The sequence below is a fragment of the Aspergillus welwitschiae genome, assembly GCF_003344945.1.
Source record: "Aspergillus welwitschiae strain CBS 139.54b unplaced genomic scaffold BDQ94scaffold_30, whole genome shotgun sequence".
Taxonomy (NCBI): domain Eukaryota; kingdom Fungi; phylum Ascomycota; class Eurotiomycetes; order Eurotiales; family Aspergillaceae; genus Aspergillus; species Aspergillus welwitschiae.
Window position 1 is genome coordinate 90,086 of NW_020798724.1, and position 20,182 is coordinate 110,267.

A 20,182-nucleotide genomic window follows, 5' to 3' on the forward strand; every position below is an offset into this window, starting at 1 on the left:
AAGAAATTATACCCTAGTCCGCTAGTATGTAGTGACGTTGATCGAATTTTTACATAGGTTTTGGCTCGAAAAAGAGGCAGGACATTTAACATATGGTATACTGTAACTGAATTTGAAATTTGGTACGAGAACTTCATTTTACTACATCAAGGTCGGCGTACATCCATGTGTGACTTCAAGCATACGAAGTCCCGGATGAATAAATAAGAGACCGTGAGCCAGCATCGCTAGCGTCACCCGAGTACGGCGATCAGGGATATAGATTAGGCCGGTTGGAATGAACCAAATAAGATAGAATCGTGTACCAAAAGCTATTGAAAATGTAAATGATGAAGAATTGGTTGGGGCATATGCTGTAACAGCCACATACTGGACAAGTTGTGGCCGATGCGGGGATCCTATCCAGTTGCCTGTGGATAGATAAACCCTCAGAGCCAAGGTCCAGCCCGCAGCAACTAAATACACTAACTTAGGATAAGCAGCATATAACTTTTTAACAAGCTTAAACAAGCACATACGACCACAGGGTGTGGAAAACAGGGCTTCCCGTCCGCTCAGCCGTACTTAAGCCACACGCCGGGAGGTTAGTAGTTGGGTGGGTGACCACCAGCGAATCCCTTCTGTTGTATGTTTTTTTCCTTGCATTATTCTTTTGATCGTGGTACTAGTGAGAGTTCGCATGTCCTTCCTTGGCTTATCAACTATGCTGGGCCATTATGCGTTGCCGCAAAAAGTCCATCCGGGTCCCAACGTTGTCTAACCCTCATCAGCCGGCTGCTGTTCTCTTCGCCCCAGTACCACTTGGGATCGTCGTTTAGATCGGAGTCACCCAAATAGTGACCGACTGTGTGTGGCCTTATTCTCTGCATTATGTCTTGCAGATGCTTCTTATATTCCATCGCACTGGTAGCATCCTCACATATCAGATGAATCACAAAATAATGGTTCGCTTGTATCCCTTTAGCCATACCAGTTATCGTGTGTTTACTGCTTGGAAATCTGGGAGTCCAGCCAGCCCAGGACTTGCCTTTCGGCAACGTCAAAAATGCTTCCTGGAGCACAGATATAGCATCACCGTCATTGTTCAGCAAGACATTATCAGTGAGGTAGTAGTAGCCGGGCGGGCTGCTTTTCTTGATCGCTGCGTATTGCCTTTTAAGGCTATCCTCCTCACAGAACCACTCGCTGATGGCACCAGAAGGCCGTGTCACATCGACAATACGAAGAGCCTGTTCAGCGTCCGAGCATGATTTCTCCATCGCAAAAAATTGCACTGTAAGGCATATGTCGTCGTTCGACTCCGAATGCATGGCCCTCAGGAGTATGTCTATGTCCGGGGTTGTTTTTGCTACCATCGATTGCGCCCAAGTGAAGATCTCGCGATACCGATGGCTAGGGTAGACGTAGCCGGAGGATCGAACACCGTCGGCGTGGAAAGGCGATGCTTGTAGGTAAAAATTCGTCACAACACCAGGAAAGGCTGGAGAGAGAATAAGTCCAAGAAGAAAGTATGTGACTAGTGTAACTCACCCGGCCCTGCACCCCTAGCCGCCCAGTAGAGCTCCTGGTTCTGCAGGCGATTGCAGAGAAGAAGCTTGCCATTTGCAGTTACGACTTCTAAAGCTGCAAGGCTTTCACAGGCCCAGCCCAATCTCTATATCCATTAGCAAAAGGCACAAGTGCACCAGAGGCAGAAATACGTACGCGGTAATTCCATCCCGAACCACCTTGTAACAAATACCCACCCAGACCGACATCCGGATGATGCGCAGTAGTAAAGAAGAGGCCACGCTTATTTAAGTATTTACTGATCTCCCCACTTGTCATGGCAGGGGTCGCTCTAACAATATTTGTCTCATTGTCGATGTCCAGCTCCTTCCAATATCCCAGGTCAAGCAGGATGGAGTTCGGATGAAGACTCCAGACGGGGTGCGAATGTCCTCCGGCACGTACTGCGACCTGGCAACCTCTTTGCTTTGCTAGCTCGATGGTCCTTATTACGTCATTTGTTGTTCTGGCATGGACGATGGCTAAAGGGTAATATGGTGGTATGTCCTTTGTAAAAATCCCCCGGAGGCGCGCAGCTTCGTAGTCGGCTTCGTCCGTCTCGTCACGCCAGATAACATCCATAGCTCCGCCAGCTGTAAGTGGTACAAATCTAGTAGAGTAGTCGTTATGAGATGCAAAAAATTTACAGTGGAAAATGAGTTAATATGTAGGCAGACAACTCTTGACCAGAATATTCGTGTGACCACAATGGGCGTTTGATAAGACATGACGCTCTGTCTAAATCTGGGTTTTATCTTGGGCTCTTGGGATTGCCACCAACTAACATGTTTGAAAAGTGAAATGGTTGCCATGATAAATAGCGCACGGTTGTACCAGCAGGCCTCAGAAAAAGCATACAACAGTGAAAGTTGATAATTTCACGCAAGAATTGAAGTGGAGAAGAGTGAGGCCAATGCTATTGCCCAACAGCACTGGGGGCCTAGGCGAACGAAGGATGCCCGTAAAGGGTAACAGGCTTTCTATGGGACGGCGAAAATTGCCCAAAATCTTGCCGTAGGCTATACCACGCCTTCTGCGTCACTAAGTCATTGTCTTTGTACAAGAAATGCGATCGAGTAGCATGCCTCACCCAATGGCTGGCGATATCCGCCCCGATGCTCTCTCCCCGAAAAGAGCTCAACTACATGACTACTAAGCCCTTTCCTACCTGAGAACAGCTATATAGCTCATGTACCCATTGATGAGAAGTATCAAGCTCGGAAACACGACGTCTCCATGTGCAGGTCCATCTTTAAAATTATAATGGTTCGTCCTCAATGCCGATTGAAGCATCCATTTTCCCAATGAAGCTAAAGAAATGGGTAACGATTTCCGAACAATCCCCTGACTGGGCGCATCGAGGCCAGCATATGTCGCGATACAAACTATTGATTTAGGACTATGTCCTACTTGGATTAACTGGAGATTAAAACTCTGTACTCGCATCTATCCAATAAACTCCACATCGGCTGACCTAGATTCAATAGTTTAGAGTTTTGTCTAAAACAGAGTTGAACCCATACGTAGAACAGACCAACATCCAGCAAGATCATCCTTGATTTGGCGAAGATTTGAAGGTCTAAAACTTACACGTCATGTGCGAATCACCAGATGGCGCCGTTTAGCTTTGCTCTAAGAGATCCACTTAATCCCAATGAGCCTTGATCTCTCAAGATAAAATGCCACAAACCTCTTAATGGATTTAGTCTACCTTGGATGGCTTCGCATAATGATAGAAAATTTCCGCTCTACATGGGCGGCGTGGGATAATACGTAAGATTGGTGTGAGATAATTCAATCCTTCGCTAGTTTCCTGTATACTGCGATCAATGAGTGTGCAATATACAATGATCTGCGTCTGGGAAAAATAACAAAATGTAGATCCTGGCTTTTTGCTGAGTACACCAGCAATCTGGCCAGTTTTGTGGCTGTATTGCCCAAGACACATGGATTAGATCTGTAATACTATGCTGGTAGTTATGAATAAGTCAAAGGCTAAAATGCTCTGCAGAATAATAAAATAGAGTACAGTAATAAATGAAATTCAATTCTGAAGTCAAGTGGGAGAAGAAAAGGAAGAAGACAAGAATGTAGAGCTCTTTAGTTTGAGATTTGGGGACTTGCCTCTCTACGAAGGAATAGGATATTCTTTTGCATGTCTCCAGGGAAACATATGGAGATTTTGGGCGTTAAGGAGATTGACGTAGAAACTAAAAGCGCTGATCATTGCAAGGAAGTCCTCACGTGCCTCCTCCTTGTTAGGGTTCTTCTCAACCTTCTCTTTGATCAATTTGTCAATCCTCTCGTAAATGTCATTGACATATTCCGCTCCTAGATGACCAACAAAATCGGCTATCGATGGAACAAAGTCTCGGAAAAGCGCGATAAGATGCCCCAGGGTAAATTCTGGACGGGTAAACGCCAGCTTAATGATGTTATCGATAACATGGTAACCCAGCGTTCGCACCACACTGTTAGAGAACACCATGGCACCAAAGTATGAATCTTTTGACCCGGGCTTTTCTGGCGCATTACCATAGTGAATTTCCTCAATGTCATCTGAAATATCTGACCAACACTTTTGCGTCTGTGCCATCACCTTTAGCGAGCTGTCACCGATCAAATAAACTGGGACATACCTCGGTATGAATCTCCTCAACGAGATTCCTTACCTCCTTACTCACACCAGCCCTCTGATGTTTGAATAAGTCCAGTTCATTGGGATCAGGCTCAGGTTTTGAAGCATCCCAGAGAACCACCTCGATGGGGTGTTTTGTGGTTTCACACTGACATTTCCACACTTCATCCGCAACCCAACGCAGTTTATCCATGTCTTGATCAATAACCCTCCCGCACGTAGCCACCGGCTGGTGCTCGGTTACCCCGCCATACTTGATCACAAAGTGCTGGAATGACGAGATGAATACCGAGCCATCAGGCTCTTTGGCTCTATCAGGGGCCTTCTTATCGGCAGGCGTATACTTTGTGCAGTTAGCGATATGACTCTCGGTCTGATAGGGGGCACTCACGATCAGCTCTTCTAATGGGACCAAGTGATATAGCTGGTCGCCGGCAACAACGGCATGGGTTTGGAGGGAGCGATATGGTAAGGCAGTGCCAAGTAAACCAACCAGTGTTGGGTTCGCATCATTAATCTTCACCGTGATCGTTGTATTAGGCTTAGGCCACTTAACTTTGACCTCACTAGGAGCCTGTGCTGTCGAACCATTGAGAATGCGCATGATGAAACGGCAGCAATGTACGCTGCAATTCTACAATCTGAAAGGTATGCTTGAGCCTTAGGTAAGTAGTGTTGATCATTAATTTCGTGCAAGCTTGGTAGTATATATGTGTCTATCATGCACTGTCCCACTAAAAGGGCAATAAATCCTTCAATGTGATCATTGTGAGGTCACGAAGCCTTTATCTCCTTACTGCCTGTGAATGCCCTGCGAAATAACAGTGGTCTCATTAGATCTATACGGTCGAATTCCACTCAAGTCTCCGAAGAAAAGCCCGTAACAGGGTCAGTCATAAAGCCGGTGTGATAGAATAGCTGACTATTGTGGCTGGAACCATCGGAATGACGTATTACGGTGGTTATATGGGTCGTGAAGTCATCTATGGCTACTACAGCCCGTTACGATAGGTATACCGTAGCGATTACTTGCTGTTGGGCTACAGTCTATTTTGTGGATATAGGCTACTTTTGTCGCTATTATACCCATCTATAGTGCTTCCTGGTTGATTCCTTACCTACCCTGGCAAGTACATCCTATCACAGCCGGCTATAGTAGGCGATAATATGGAGCTACCGACCACATCATGCTTGGAAGTGGTTCAAGTTTGATACATGCCAGGAGTTCTCAACCTCAGAAATCGTTTCCTTTGCCTAATTATCAAGCCAGCTGACAACGTACGCCATCGCACGAGCAAGGCGTGGCCAGGACAGGAAATACTATACATAGAATTCTGTGACGTAGCTAGTTTGTGGACATGTCTAGAGCGGCGAAGACCAAAGGCCTTTGCCATGGCGCCTAAGCCGTGAATGGCATTCAAAAATGCTTTAGTTGACTGAAACCGGTTTCCTATCACTACACAGAAATAGTAGCCACAGCTCTACTATGCACAGACATCCCTGCCATTAATTAAGGGGAAAGGATAGAATATGGTGCTTTTCCTTCTCCGGAAACTTGGCAAGGCAAAGGTAAATACATGTCTCCTCCGTCATCTCACGTGACTTGTGGTATGTTTCCTGCGTCACTACATTCTTGAGATACGCAGATATAAGAGATAATAATCGAGGATTGCCACCTGAAAACGCGAGACCAGGACATATGAGACGATCGTACTTGCACAATTTGGCGCAATTCAGAGACCAGAAGAAAGAGGGCTATATCTACATAATTAAGGCGGCCAGGTACGAGCTACTACCATGTTTCACTGCCATCCTCCTGGGATTGAATACTAGGATGCGTCTGAATCTGACCAATAATTACAAGGCATTGACAAAATCATACGATCGCAGTGCAAGATGTCTGGCGCAAGTACAAATGAAGCGAACGGCGATCCCCATCGACACACATGTCTCGTCCCCTATGTGGACCCTGACACGGCACCTCCAGATATCCAAGCAAAACTCAAAGTGCTACCATTTCGACGCAATATTCTCCTAACGTTAGCCCATTCTCATGGACTTTTCCCTCATTTCAGCGGTCTACTGGGTGCTTGTTTCGACGGCAACCAGCGCAGTATTCCCGTCCATGAGTGGCAGTTGATAGTACTACGGGTCGGTACTGTTACCAAGGCGAAGTATGAGATTAATGTTAACAAGCCTGTGGCTGAGGTATTTGGCTTTCCTCAAGAAAAGTTCAACGCTATTGGATGCTCTATCGAAGATGTGATGGAAGGTCGGGGGCCATGGAGTGATCGAGATCGGGTAATTCTCCGCCTCATTGAAGAACAGTTGAGCACTTACGATAATAAGCCGGAAACAGTCAAGGATGCTTTGAGATTGTTGTCCGTTGGGGATGTGGTAGAGGTCCTAATGATTATTGGTGTGTACGCTTTGCTGGCCCGAGTGATAAATGGTCTCAAAGTCGACGAAGACGAGCCGATTCCCGATTTGAAGGAAAAAATCAAGACTGCGATCAGCGGATGAAAGATGCAGTTTGATGGCCCACCTTAGTATTTACGAAGATAGAAAAATCTCCCTTCATTATTTAATGTGCGATAATGATGCAGAGTGAAAAGAACACTAATAGCTCACCGCACTCGCTTGAGTCCCCGCGGAGTTTCCACGCACAGCTCGGACCAATTAGGTTGCGAGTCATCGTACGTAGGCACTTCAGGCGTATCCTTGGGGAGTCTTATGTATTTTGTCTAGCATAAAAGTACTGCTTTTCGAGTATTGTTGTTCTTCTGGCTCTTAATTTGGCGTCCAAGAGTGTAAACGTTGTGTTAGACCCGAAATGGGAATATTTCGATCAAATAACCCGTTCCCGGTAGGGTTGCATCGTGGATGAGTATCCGAATCACCACCCAGCTGCTACGTACATAGTTCCAGAGTCAATTGCGTATGACTGTGGTAATTGCAATTATGGCGCGTTTTCATTGTACAGCTAACAGCGTCCCGGTTATATCTGTGTAGGCTGGCCTTCTGGACCCAGAGGCCTCCTGCCTTGTTCTCCTTGTCATCTTCGAAAGTTCGGATTCAGACTCCCCAAATATACCTATAACATGACCCCTGCACAGTCTACAATTTATTACTTGTAGATCTCTTCCTTAAGAGCCCCCAAGCATGACGCGCACTCAAAAAAAGATCACCCTTGCTGGAACCACACGACCACTGGAGACCACAGTCGCACTCGTGGCACACTACTCGAAAGGCAGTTATTACATCTTTGAAAACAACGATACATGGTACATTGGGCTCGGCACCTATGCATCTTTGATATTTGATGCACAAGGCCGAACAGCTACCAGGACAAGTAGTGACGGCCAATCAGAATCTACGGCTATCACGGGCTCACCCACAGACCTGATTAGAGATTTTGTCTCCAAGTATTCCAGCCATGGGAAAATATTTGGCCATGTGGGATTTAACTATTCCGCACGGTGCTCCGGCCAAGCTTTCGAACCGGGTCAATGGCCAATGTTGAGCCTCATAGTTCCTAGCGTGCAGGTTACTATTGACCGGAGTAAGGTCACAGTCACGGGAGGTGACGATGAAGATATACGCCGAGCAACCGAGCAGATCAAAAGAATGCTGGAAGCGGAGCTGGCCGAAGACATTGCCCTGCCATCTCCTGTCCCAGGCAAGATAAACCTGAATGTGGATGCAAAGACATATCAGACCCGCGTAGCTAATGCGATCGCGGATATTTCCGAAGCCAAATATACCAAGGCAATCCCATCCAGGAAGGTACCTTTGGACTTTCGGGTTGATATGTTAGCAACACTTCTTCACGGCCGACGGGCCAACAATCCCGCGCGCACGTTCTCCTTCAATCACAACGGCATCCAGGCGACTGGCTTCAGCCCCGAAGTACTTCTTAGCATCAACGGTGAGGATGCCTATACAGAAGCACTGGCCGGAACTCAGCTGTCAAACTCCGCCAAAGCCAGCCTCGATCCGTTCGACAATAAACTCCACAATGATACCAAAGAGGTCGCCGAACACGTCATTGCTATCAAAGGCTCTATCCGCCGGTTAAGTAAGCTATGCGAACCAGACTCAATTGCGATCAAGGATTTCATGAAGGTTATGCCGAGAGGAAGCGTACAGCACCTACATTCTCATGTGTGCGGACACCTGAAGCCGGGATGCGATGGTTGGGATGCTCTGCCGGGCCTCATAGCCAATATTACCGTGCCTGGATTACCAGGAGACGGCAACTCGGATGCAATGAAGTCCTTCGAGCCAGACCCGAGGGATCTTTATTGTGGTGCAGTGCTTATGTTGGATGACAGCTCAAAACTGTTTGATGCTACTCTGGTGCTTCGCACAGTATTCCAGGATGAGACTCGGCAATGGTTACAGGCTGGGGCTGGTGTGACCATCAACTCCAACCCGGAACGCGAATATGCTGAAACATGTGAGAAGCTGGGGAGTGTGGCACCCTTCGTAGTTCCAGCTTCTACTCAGGTTTGAGTACACGGATTAGTTAGGCAGAGAGGTGATCATGGCAAATCCACATCGAACAAAACTGCTTTTCCCCGCGGAAGAGCCAGTGTTATCAAGGAAACATCGACTTACCTACATTGCGCTTATCTCCTGGAGCCACTGCAGTTCGGACTTCGAACAAGAGCCAAATCCCGCTGAAAGCTGTTGCGACTTGAAGACCCTGTGTGCATAACGTTCATATTCTGCTGGGCTTGGCTTGGTATCAACCCGCTCGCTCATGTATCCGCGTGCTTTTTTGACAAACAAACTAGGTAGCGCTGGAGGGAAACCCGACCTTCTTGTAGCACGAAAATAGATCCCGCGTAGGACATTGGCCGTACCCTGCGATATAACTAGTGCCCACATATGTTTGTATCCATTCATATGGGTGTTTCGTAGCTAAAAATTGAGATATGGGTACGAGCAGTAGCCTCGTTAACCGAGCCGCCTAACAAATGGGTATTCTCTTACGGTGGGGCAGTAGACGTGGTCCGCTCTATGATTCTACTAAAATAGATACCATTTTGATTAACTCCTGGATTTTTCACCATCTACATTCCCCCCTATGAATAGTATCAAAATACGAAGTACAAGAACGGAAGAGCGCTTAAATGTTGGCTCTGACATAACTGCTGAATAACAAAGTAAGTTACGCTCATGTGCTTAATGGTAATTTCTGCTCTTTCTTGTCCAAAAATACATTGTATTTTGAGTTTTTGTAACCTCAAGATAGTCCTTGTAATCTTCAATAGCTTGTTGCATGGATTTCCAGTACCATGCAGAAGAGCAAGCCCTTGCAAACCTATGTCATCTCATACCTAAAAGCCAGGCCGTGATACTCATTCATGAGCAGCTACTACCTCATATCCGAACATCGACACGAAATTTACGTCACAATGGCAAGCCCAAGCGCCGCTTACCTGGCTTTTCTTGGAGGCGATGCAGAAACAGATGCTTTTCCGGATGTTTTAATGTATGGTCCACTAGACATCAATAATTATATTATATACTCATTCTTATATAACATATTGAAAACAATTGAATTTTAAATTCCCAGAGATTGTTTTTAATCCGATCTTTATTTTATTATATGAAACATTATTATTATAATAATACAGGAGACATGGTGGCACCAGACAGCTACGCTGAACGAAAGATTGATCTCATAGATGAATGCTGATTGATTCTTTACTATCACTTGTTGTTTTGCTTGAACAGTCCTGACGGTGGCAGTTCTGCATGGCAGAACATTAGTGGTTAAACGACAGGAGAAGGAAATACGATAAGATGTAATTAATGTTGGGGAACCCAACAACATCCTCCTCGACGACAAAGGACAAGGAAATGAGCGGCAAAATAGAACAAAGGAAATTAAAACCGTCGAAGTAAAGCGATAGATCGTCCCCATCACATCTAACGTCAAACCATGCAAAACGAGCCCCGTCATATCTAGACCTCCGCGATTTCTCTGAGACGACGGATGGTGGAGCGGGCAGCGAGAGAGAAAAGGCAAGGGAAAGGGGCGGGTAGCGAGTTGGAGAAAGGAAAAGGAAGGAAAAACGGCGCTCCCAGATACCAGGAGCCTTGTGCTTGACGGTGTCGTGTGCTGGGACACTTCCATCCGTGGCGGGGTCAGCGAGAAGGAAAGAGGAAAAGAAAGGAAAAACAAAGCTGCACTTTCAGATACTAATACCTTTGCGCGTGACGGTGTTCTTTTTGTAGGGCGTGCTGGATACTGCCATCTTCTTGGTGCGCTTCGTCATCTTGTCTCTGTGCGGTTGTTTAGCATTGGATTATCGTCTCTTTTCAAGAGCGTCTAGTCTGCCTTCGAATTTGGCCAAAACTGCCAGGATGGCGTCGTCTCCTGTTATCGCGGGTGGCTGCTGTGGTTAATAGATTGTTCCTGGTGTTGTTGATACACGCTTAAACTGTACGGTTTCTTATAAAATATAAACTGATAAAGGAAGTTTTGTTTATTTTCAAGTAAGAGGCTATTGCTATTGTTATTACTGAGCAGTATTTGTTATAGATCAATCGTGTCGGTGTTGAAGTTTATAATATTCTTGAGTAGCGATATGTCCTGCGGTATCTGGGATAATTTGGTAGAGAATACAAGGATGGTAGTCATGGTCATAACCAAGGTCTGGACGATAGGGAGCGAGTCCGACGAGGTCGAATCGTACTTGACCAGGTCTTTCACTTTGAAGGTCTTCGGTATCTCGACTGACTTGTTAAGAGGCCTGTCAGTGTTGTCAAGAGGTTTGCCAAGAGGACATTCGGTTATTGCGGGAGGCTCGGTGGGAGGTTGATGTTGAAGCGCGAGGCCGTGGTGCGCCTTAGCTTGGTCCGCAGGCTTAGGCTGGACAGGTTGGGGCACTGTGGTGGGTGGTGTGAGGCTGTTGTCCGTAGGTAAGCTAAGCTTGTGATTTAGTTTCTTGAATATACTTTTTATTCTTTTTAATCTTAAAGGGTAATATTATCGCGACTGGACTGTTATGCTAGATATAGTCTGAAGCGTGTAATAGCAGGTTGTTGTATATAGTGTTGATGTAATAATATAACTTATAACTCAGATTCATGTGTTATGGAGGGAGTTGGTGAATATATCTTTATTGAATTTACTGAGCTTGCGAAGCGACTTATACTTCCAGTTAATATAGGTTTCTTAGAATACTTGTATTTATTAACCTGCAGTGGTCTGGATTTAGAGCAGGATATAATATTATATGAAAGTATTGCAGGCGAGCTCGGACTTAAATGCATGGTCAGTGTATTACAGAAGTGATTAGATACTTTTCTCTGCTATTTTCTGGCCGTCTCCTCTAGTAGATTTCTAGAAGAAGTGGCCTATGTGGTTCAAGATATACTGATTTAAGTGCCTGACAAATGATAGAATTCATATTCTTAGTAATATTATGAAGAAGATTAGTAGTTTAACTAATTTATTTACTGTTAGATTTGAGTTCAGTCTCTTTCAGTATTCTTTGTAGAGAGATTTATAGTCTTAAAAATAGTTAGCTATAAAACTCTTCCAGTCAAGCTGCGCGAATATCGGAGTAGAAAGAAATAATATTATATTATCTTTCTTCTTATTATCTTTAGAAATACTTATCTTTTTAAGTTTAGATTCTAGATTATTATCAGAGAACTAATAACAGTATCTTTTAGACTCTGGCGGGGTTTCCTTGTAAATATACTGATAACTGTATTTTTTTTTATTATGACTACAATTTTTAGTAATATTTATATGTTATAAAATGTAGTAATTAGGTTATTAAATATAATGTTAAAATTGTGGAACACGTCTAGCAGGCCAGTAGGAATATCATGGTAAAATTAGATAATATAGAATATGTCTCTCATGTAATACTTCAGAGCTAGTATAATATACTGGATGTCGGTTGAACGGAGGATAGCTCTGATGAGTTTGGGGAATTCTGGCTGTAACTGCCAGAGTTTGTTTTGGGTGTTAACCAAGTGAGTCTGGATTTCGCGGGTTGTTGGTGTACTTGTTGATTGATAGAATTGTTAGGCTGAATATTGAGGTACTTCGTAAGTTGTTTTTTGTAGGTTTGGGATGACATGGGTGAGGTAGAAGGTAGAAATGATAAGGAATGTGAAGACAGGAAGTGACAAGAGAGTAAGTATTAGTAGAATATGGTAGTAGACAGCGGATACGGTGTTGTTTGGTGGTTGCAGTGAATGTAGGTTCACAATGAATAAGAGATAATGATGGTCAGATAGTATACATAGATTAATGTCTACAATCGCGTAGATAATTGGATCGAAAGGGGTGCTCGTTATTGTATGTTTTGATAATATCTATAATGTCTTATAATTGAGTTAACTAATGGATATTACTGGTTATGTAGTATGGTCTTTAATACGGACATCCAGTGTTATCAGAAAAAAGGTGGGAAGATTGCGGAGCTTGACTTTCTTTTTTTCTATTCTAGAAGAGACTGAGAGCAGTTGCAAAGATGCAATGCATTAAGTGAATCGAGCAAACAGAATTTGTGACAGGAATACGCACAGGGTGCTATATTAATGACAGGTCAAATGTTCCCTCTTATTTGCGTGGTGATGATCCTGTACATGAGAAAGCCATTCCATTGGCAGCCGGTCCTGGATCTGTTAGATAAGAAGTAGCGGTTACTACTTAGTGCTTGGACTACTAACACACTACCCCTCACACAGAACAGAATAGTGCTAAGATAAGGCACTTATTGCTCAGACAATCCCTGCTTCCCTTTTGATGATTGGTAGATATTATTTGACCGTCGCAAAGTACCGTGCAGTCTGCACACTGCACCTAATGTAGTATTGGTCTTATCATGTCATCTTTATCAACAGCTAGTCTCGAAGAGGCTGGTTACACCTATCTTATTTCAACTGTCAAAGTGAGTAATTCAATCACAGTTGAGACCTTAGTAGGGAGCTTTTTAGTAGTAACTTTAGTAGTGCCCCTGGTGGTGGTTTCTGCTAGATTTAACACTCAGCCTATAACTATCTGCCTATGAATGGCTTCAAACGTACGGCTAGAACAGCTGGAACATCCGTTCTGAAACTTGTGTGTTTAGTGTGGGTCAGATGCCTAAATAATCCCTTGGGAAGGTAAGGTGACGTGTACAAATAGTCGCTGCTTGTATTGATTGCATGCAACAAGTGTCTCTACGAAACCTGCGTTTGCATGTTAAACAAAAGTGAAGAGAATTTCCTTATTCTCAGAGAAAAAGCAACTCCGTGCGCACATACAGCTTTCTCCCATCCCTCCTTGAGACTGCATCATGTCTATGCTTTCCATCAGAAACCTCGGCACAGCCATCACCAGTGCCATGACCGAAGCCCTTTGCTCCTGGCTACTAGCAGTAGCCTGCGTACTTCTGATAGCAAACGCGCTGTACTACTCGCTGTTCCAGGTATGGTCGGGAGTGTCTCTCCTCTTTGACACTACAAACTAACCCGTCCAGAAAATTTCCATCAGCAGCATCCGGGTTGTAGTCCGCGACTTCGTACGTAATCGTGTATAAGCAAAGAAGGAAAGCGATCATCTGTTCTGACCAGTCTAGCGAGACCATCGGTACTACCGTCCTTGGGCGCCGAAGCCGATTATGATCCCAGCAACGAAGAGGATCATGACTGAGCTAAGCGAGACCTCAGTCTTATCTCAGCGAGCTGTCTATTCGGATGTAAGCACGGAGATCTTGCAGTTATGGTATTCATCCGCTCGCGCAGACAAAGCTCTAACGTCGCCAGCTCTTCGGGTTCAAACATACGTTGAACGGCGTAGACCACAACGAGATCAACACGAGGAAGTCGCGTCTTCTTAGCCGAGTTCTGCAGGTGCGAGGTCCGACCCAATTCGAGGGACTATACCCGTATCTTCTTCGCAACTTGAAGGCCGTTTTGGATGCAGATCTTTCTTCTGGTACGTTCGCTCTCTGATAATTGGAATCTAGCGTACCTGGCGAGGTATATTGTATCACGAATTAAGCTGACATGCAACGAGGCATTACATCTATTCGTCTGGCTTTATTTGGCGAAACCATCCTTTCACGTCTAATGGGTGTGTGGTTCTTCGGGGAGAACATGGGTTAGTGCATTCCGTGCTCATGACGATATGACGAAAAGACCATTTTGAAGGTTGACAACTTGTCTACAGCGTCTGACTCGCTCCTTCGAAACGCCCTTCTGAATCACCCTCGCCAAATCAAGGCATGTTCAGCTGCGTTTCAACTAACTCCAAGATTCCTTGCACCGTAAGTTAAAACCCAGCAGTTGCTTTGCGTATTAATTTCATAACTTACTCTACTCAACCAGCCTCGTCCACGCAATAATTACCTGGCGCGGATCGGCAATGCACTTGATCCAAGACAGGCTGATTAACGCAATAACTGCTGGAATCGACGACTTAGATGAGAAATCAGAAATCAAGAAGGTCTGTGCCAAGCTTGTGGAAACCCTCCGCAGCATGAGGTCTACCTCGCTAACTAATGTGGTCTACAGCTAACGCTCCTTTACCACATGGTTGACCTATCTGCAGCAGACCGCAGCTACTGGACCCCCGAGAGACTTTCTCAATCAATTCTGGGCCTTTGGCTAGCAGCCTCGCACCAGCCATGGGTAAACCTACATGCAATTCTGGTGGAACTGTGCCTGCGGCCAGAGTGGCAGGATTTGCTTCGAGACGAGGCCCTGCAGAACCAAAACAATCTCGCAAGCAACATGAATGAGCTACCACTTTTGGATAGTTTCATGCGGGAAACGGCGCGAGTGAACTCCTTGGACAGAGGTAAGTGGATTCCTCAGGTCCTATTCTGGCCCCTGGGCCCTGGGCACGTGTGTCTTACATATCCCCACTGGGGCTCTGACTGCAGTCGCCATCCGCCGCAAGGCCCTGACGGATTATTCATTCTCATCTGCGCCCCTCTCCATTGCGGCCGGTTCAATCCTATGCGTATCCTCGTACGATGTGGCACGCAATGAGCACATATACCCGGACCCCGAGCAATTCGACGGCGGGCGATTCCTTACCGGGCGATGCAAGGATTCGTCGAGAAAATTTGCCGATATCTCGGAGAATCACTTGATTTGGGGCTATGGATCTCTCGCTTGGTTCGCTCAGTTCTTGTTAATCTGTTTGGGACACGGCACTTACTAACTTGTTATACTTAGCCCAGGAAGACACCATGCCGCATTTATGATCAAGATGGTCGTCGTGCATATTGTGATCAACTACAACCTACAGTTGGCAGACGCTAAGGCACCGAGATGGTGGACTTGGGAGGACTTTCGCATGCCCTATGCGTCGACGCGAGTGCTGTTCAGCAAGAGGACAACAAAAACCGATGCCATTTCTTAATTCTCGCGCCGAAACGTGCAGGTCGAGCGAGGAGGTATTATGAATTGCTTATTGGGTTAAGAATTTGGAGGGGGTTTTTCGTTGGATGCGAAAGTGCTTGTTGTAATGTGGCTAAGAGAAGAGATCTAGTGAACATTATGAAGGAAAGTAAGTAAGCGAAAACCAACCAATTGCTGAATATATTATTACTGTAATACTGTAATATCAAACATCAAGCTCTGCGCACTTCCACATCGAAAACATGGGTTCTGTAGACTCTTCCTCTAGGACGCCATACGCTCAGGGCGAGCCTGCAGCTTCTTGACCAAGTCAATGGCAGCCTTAGTGCCCTCGTCCAAGCTCTCCTCTGGCAACCCAAGTAGCTCGTTCTGCGCCTTAGACGCGTGATCGCTTGTATCCTCCGGGTAAAACCCTCTTGCGTACAGCATCTTAGCAAATCCAGCCATGTTACCACCCTTGACCAGTGCTAACCCTTCCTCATACCGCTTCTTAGTACTCTCATGAGTAATCGTCCAGTCGGCGTCCGTAGTACCAGTAACACGCTTCACGCTCTCAAACATCTCCTTCTGGTTCACAAAGAAGCTTTGAAAATAAATTCCCTTGTTCAAGAACGACGACAGAGTAAGACTCTTATCACTTTCATCCTCGGGAAGCTCCTTCAGACTGAGCACCTTCGCCACGGCCCGTCCAATCTGCGCCAACGTGGACGTCGAGTTCTTCGTGGTGCCATCATCATAGATGGTCAAAGACCGCTTGTCGAAGTCGAACCCGAAGCGTGACTCGCCGCCTGCCAGGCTATAGTCGTACCAGAATCCACAGCACACTGTGATCCACTGCATACCGAGCCGGGCAATTTCGTCCCGGTGGGCTCGATTGACAGGGCCTAGGAACGTCTCCTCGCCCAACTTGACCTTTTCGATGTCCCCGCCGTACCCGTTTGGCATGACGTAGGGGATACCGGCCTTGGCGGCTGCTTGGACGATCTTGCTGTGAGTGTCCCGGGGAGCTGTGGGAGCCATGGTGATGATGAGGAATTGCTGGCCCTTTAAGGCGGAAACGATGGTGGCCTCGTCATCGTAGTTAATGTGGGCGATTTGGACGCCTTCGGGAATTATGTTGGTGCTGTCGGCCCGAGTAAGGGCTGTGACGGTGTGTTTGCCGGTTTTGAGGAGTTCGGTGACAATGTTCAATCCGACAGTACCTCCGGCCTAGAGGTGTGTGTTAGTGTTGCTGTGTATGGGATTGGTGGTTGGCTGACTTACGCCGACAATGGCGACTCGCTCGATGGAGTTCTTGAAGCCGGCGGGCTGGTCTTTCGCGTACTTGGCCATTTTCTGCTTTTGGCAACTAGGACGTTGAGTTGGTTTGAGAAGTATAATGATGAGAGAGTTGTGTTTGAGTGAGTTGAAGTGCTTGAGCTTGTGAATGGATGCTTGAGATGAAGCGAGGACGAGCGTCTATTTATACATTGGAGCTTCAGCGTCGATCCTTTTACTTCCATCAATTCGCCCCCAAGTCAGGCTGCATTCAATTTCAGATCTCGGAAGGCATATCCCCGACACGGTCGGACTTAAAGGAAGTAGACCCATCGCTGACTGTATTTTGACTGGCTTTGTCCGCTGAGAAGGAACGTAAGGTGGTGAGAAGGTGAGATTCCCGCACATCTCCGCCGCCGCAGCCGCACACTAGCAAAGAGCGGCGATGCGGAGATTACCAGTTAACTCCACCATAGCTTGACTATCGCCGCAATAGCCGCTCCAACGCCGCTCACGTGCTTGTAACTTCCCCAATTCTCAGTAGGCAGTATAGCATCCCCTTACGCCCTATGACTACTCGCCAGCGTACACATTTACAGGGCGAGAATCCACATGTCACTTTAGCTAGATACCTCCACCGGGCATCGACAGATACGGCTCAATAAAGAACTGATCCCAGTATAGATCCCAGCTGATGTCAGGCACAGAGACACTGGCCTCTGGTCCCGGTGGTGTCAGACCAAATTGATAGCCTGCCTCGATCGCTTCGAGCTCAGCCAGCTCCTTGCGCTTTCTAGCCGTCTTGAGGCTGAGTAGATGTCGTGCTATTGATAATGCCTCGCGCGTCAGTGTTGTATCGGCCGCCTTGACTAAGTTCTCCAAACCCTTGAAGACAGTGCCGATGTGAGCGGAGGCAATCGGCCTGTCAATAGCCAACAGAACACAAGCAAATTGGAAGACGCTGCCAAGGATGTTCCAGAATAAATGACCCTCGTTAGCGAGCTTCTCGGCTGCCTCAACCCCTGCGTTACCGCAATCAATGACGAGATTGATAAAATCATCTGAGATCCCCGTCTGAGCCTGGTACAGGCGACGATAAAAGCAAAAGGCGATGTCTGCCGCGGTCACCACCAAAAATGGATGTTTGACCTGGAGTTCAGTCACTGCTTTTAGACGTTCAAATAGTTCCTCACTCAGATTTGAAGGCTCCCATTTGAGACGAAACGGGGAGTTTGGGGCTGGGGTAAGTTGGACCAATCGGACGAACTGGTCGGCAACGGACCCTGGTGTTGCTACAAAAGACTGACAAGTCACATAGCGAAAGTTTACAGCAGAACAATCTTGCTCATAGGATAACATATTGTGTCCAGCCCAAGAGACCCAAAAGATTCTCCTCAGTCGGTCGGCATCAAGCCCAAGAACAGCAGAGCCGGCCTTGGATGCCATCTTCTTGATACTCGCTTCGTCGTGCAACCCAACTGTTTCACACAGGTGCATGACGGTACAGGAGGCAATCCAGGCATTCTTGGGGCGGCTTGTGGCGCGAAGGTAGAATGCTCGCATGTCCCATGCGAGTATGTGGTCAATATTTAGCGTGCGTATTGACGATGGATCATCGAGAATCGCCTTAGCGTATCGCACCAGGTCAGTCTCCCGTGCATGTCTGTTGGATGAGAGAAAGGACCCGAGGCAGGCTACGCCAGCAGCCACAGCAGCAAATGCAATGTCTGTGCTAGAAACGCCGTTGTAATATTGGTGACATCGATCGGCAAATATTCTTGGGTCCAAGATGTCGCCGATCGGGTTCATGACCGCGAAATACACCCCCGCATAGTAGCCGACGTCCTCCTCGGAGATCAGATCTCCGAGAAATCTGTGGGTGTTTGAAGCCTCGTCTGGTCGGTTGCCAAAGTTGTAGGCGCATGACCGCAATCGCGGAGGACTGTCAGCACCGAGACTAACGCCCAGGACATGTGGAAAAGCCATGGCCGCTGATGCCCCGGTGTATCTGCACTTATTGTCGTCAAAGATTCCAGGTGATGTGCTGGTCACAGTGGCGGGACTTTTTGTCGATGAGCTATTGGCTTCGTGGGAGCCTTGCTCTACGTGAGGCTGGTTGGTCAAACGACTTCTGCCATCAAGGCTGATGCGTTTAGCCTGGGGTGGGACATCAACGCTCTTTCCCATAGTTCCCATCGGATCGTCGTCGTATCTGCAGTTATAGTCGTATGTGGTACACATGCTGCAAGGATATTGGTTGTCGCATTTCCGTTTCCGCTGGTGGCATGGAATGCAGGCCTTCCTTGCACGCTTACGCTTGGAGGTCGTCGACATGACAGATAAGAGGGTACAAGCTCCACAGCCTCCGATCTAAGAAGCACGACTGTAATTCTAGCGTACTTGTCTTACGCACGCAACTCTCAGCGGTCGAGTTGCGTCGTAGATTTAGCAATAGCTATGGAACAGCTCATAAGCTTAGATAGTAAGCGATGTGAAAGGTTCCGTGGTCGGCTGACGGCACGTGACTACAGGGGCTGCAACTAATGCCTAAGGCAGAAAGCCCATCTATGCTGCCCAAGGCATTGAAATCAATCATAGATCATGGTACGTACGAAAGTATTATTCCTGGTGTCTACATGGAGAAGAAAACAGTTAAATCAATCACAATGGTATTGGATATGCCGAGACAGACTCCTGGATTAATCCTCCAGATCAAAACACTCGGAGGCGGAGGTGATCAAGAAGTTATACTGTCACTTCACTTTTCCTGCGTCAAACCCTCATTGTCCTCCTGAGTATCTTTCTAAACCCCATATAGAATGAGGAGATACACGTAGAGCTAGGGCACCATAGCTGGGCTTTCCAAGCCCGTCTTCATTAGTGAGCCTCTCTCCACAGCTTGCTTTTCAACAGCAGTGTAATTCGGGCTAATGCACATCCAGCATATCAGACAAGGCTATATCTATTCCAGGCTACAGCTTATATTCGAGAGATAAGTAACTCTGTTGCAATGTCTGATGAAAGCTTTGCGTCCTTAGGGAGACGCCAGTATCGTCTATTGACTATGATAATTGCCACGTCTACATCCCAGGAAACAGGGTTTAATGCCTTATGAAACAGGACCATACTGACTTTCGAGCAAGGAGTATTATATCAGGCCATCTTAACCATATTCACAGCCTTTATCAGCATCGCCATCGCAGAGTCCAAGGAACAATAACAAAAAATTATCCCCAAGTACTGAGATAAGTTCTCACAGGGTGAGAATTGGAATGAGGAACCCCGTTACATCTCGAAGATCTGCACATACAAAGAACGAACAAACCCTTGCAGTTCTCCGTATGCACTAAC

General features: G+C 46.5%; 7 protein-coding genes across 7 annotated transcripts; 3 read left to right on the top strand and 4 right to left on the bottom strand.

The window, feature by feature from the left end:
* Positions 1 to 701: 701 nt before the first annotated feature.
* BDQ94DRAFT_173011 (uncharacterized protein) lies at positions 702 to 2,130 on the bottom strand (the record flags this gene model as incomplete). Its single annotated transcript, XM_026772076.1, has 3 exons — positions 702 to 1,480; positions 1,531 to 1,654; positions 1,705 to 2,130. 3 exons carry the CDS (start codon positions 2,128 to 2,130, stop codon positions 702 to 704), a joined length of 1,329 nt encoding a protein of 442 aa, XP_026623337.1.
* A 1,546-nt stretch (positions 2,131 to 3,676) lies between these two features.
* BDQ94DRAFT_161373 (uncharacterized protein) lies at positions 3,677 to 4,790 on the bottom strand (the record flags this gene model as incomplete). The annotated part of the gene is made up of 2 exons (XM_026769375.1): positions 3,677 to 4,135; positions 4,188 to 4,790. 2 exons carry the CDS (start codon positions 4,788 to 4,790, stop codon positions 3,677 to 3,679), a joined length of 1,062 nt encoding a protein of 353 aa, XP_026623338.1.
* A 1,292-nt stretch (positions 4,791 to 6,082) lies between these two features.
* On the top strand, positions 6,083 to 6,709 carry BDQ94DRAFT_173013 (carboxymuconolactone decarboxylase family protein; the record flags this gene model as incomplete). The annotated part of the gene is made up of 1 exon (XM_026772077.1): positions 6,083 to 6,709. The coding sequence occupies one exon, from the start codon at positions 6,083 to 6,085 to the stop codon at positions 6,707 to 6,709; it is 627 nt and encodes a 208-aa protein (XP_026623339.1).
* A 639-nt stretch (positions 6,710 to 7,348) lies between these two features.
* BDQ94DRAFT_161374 (putative salicylate synthetase) lies at positions 7,349 to 8,701 on the top strand (the record flags this gene model as incomplete). The annotated part of the gene is made up of 1 exon (XM_026769376.1): positions 7,349 to 8,701. One exon carries the CDS (start codon positions 7,349 to 7,351, stop codon positions 8,699 to 8,701), a length of 1,353 nt encoding a protein of 450 aa, XP_026623340.1.
* Positions 8,702 to 13,500: 4,799 nt separating this feature from the next.
* Positions 13,501 to 15,575, top strand: BDQ94DRAFT_161375 (cytochrome P450; the record flags this gene model as incomplete). Its single annotated transcript, XM_026769377.1, has 10 exons — positions 13,501 to 13,632; positions 13,684 to 13,725; positions 13,783 to 13,902; positions 13,970 to 14,141; positions 14,208 to 14,306; positions 14,376 to 14,472; positions 14,534 to 14,651; positions 14,720 to 15,005; positions 15,091 to 15,328; positions 15,389 to 15,575. The coding sequence occupies 10 exons, from the start codon at positions 13,501 to 13,503 to the stop codon at positions 15,573 to 15,575; spliced, it is 1,491 nt and encodes a 496-aa protein (XP_026623341.1).
* A 257-nt stretch (positions 15,576 to 15,832) lies between these two features.
* BDQ94DRAFT_181626 (aromatic alcohol reductase) lies at positions 15,833 to 17,494 on the bottom strand. Its single transcript, XM_026773934.1, has 2 exons — positions 16,838 to 17,494; positions 15,833 to 16,783 (listed from the first exon to the last, which is right to left on the bottom strand). Exons 1-2 carry the CDS (start codon positions 16,904 to 16,906, stop codon positions 15,839 to 15,841), a joined length of 1,014 nt encoding a protein of 337 aa, XP_026623342.1. The 5' UTR covers positions 16,907 to 17,494; the 3' UTR covers positions 15,833 to 15,838.
* BDQ94DRAFT_181631 (uncharacterized protein) lies at positions 17,456 to 19,269 on the bottom strand (the record flags this gene model as incomplete). Its single annotated transcript, XM_026773935.1, has 1 exon — positions 17,456 to 19,269. The coding sequence occupies exon 1, from the start codon at positions 19,163 to 19,165 to the stop codon at positions 17,456 to 17,458; it is 1,710 nt and encodes a 569-aa protein (XP_026623343.1). The 5' UTR covers positions 19,166 to 19,269.
* Positions 19,270 to 20,182: the final 913 nt, after the last annotated feature.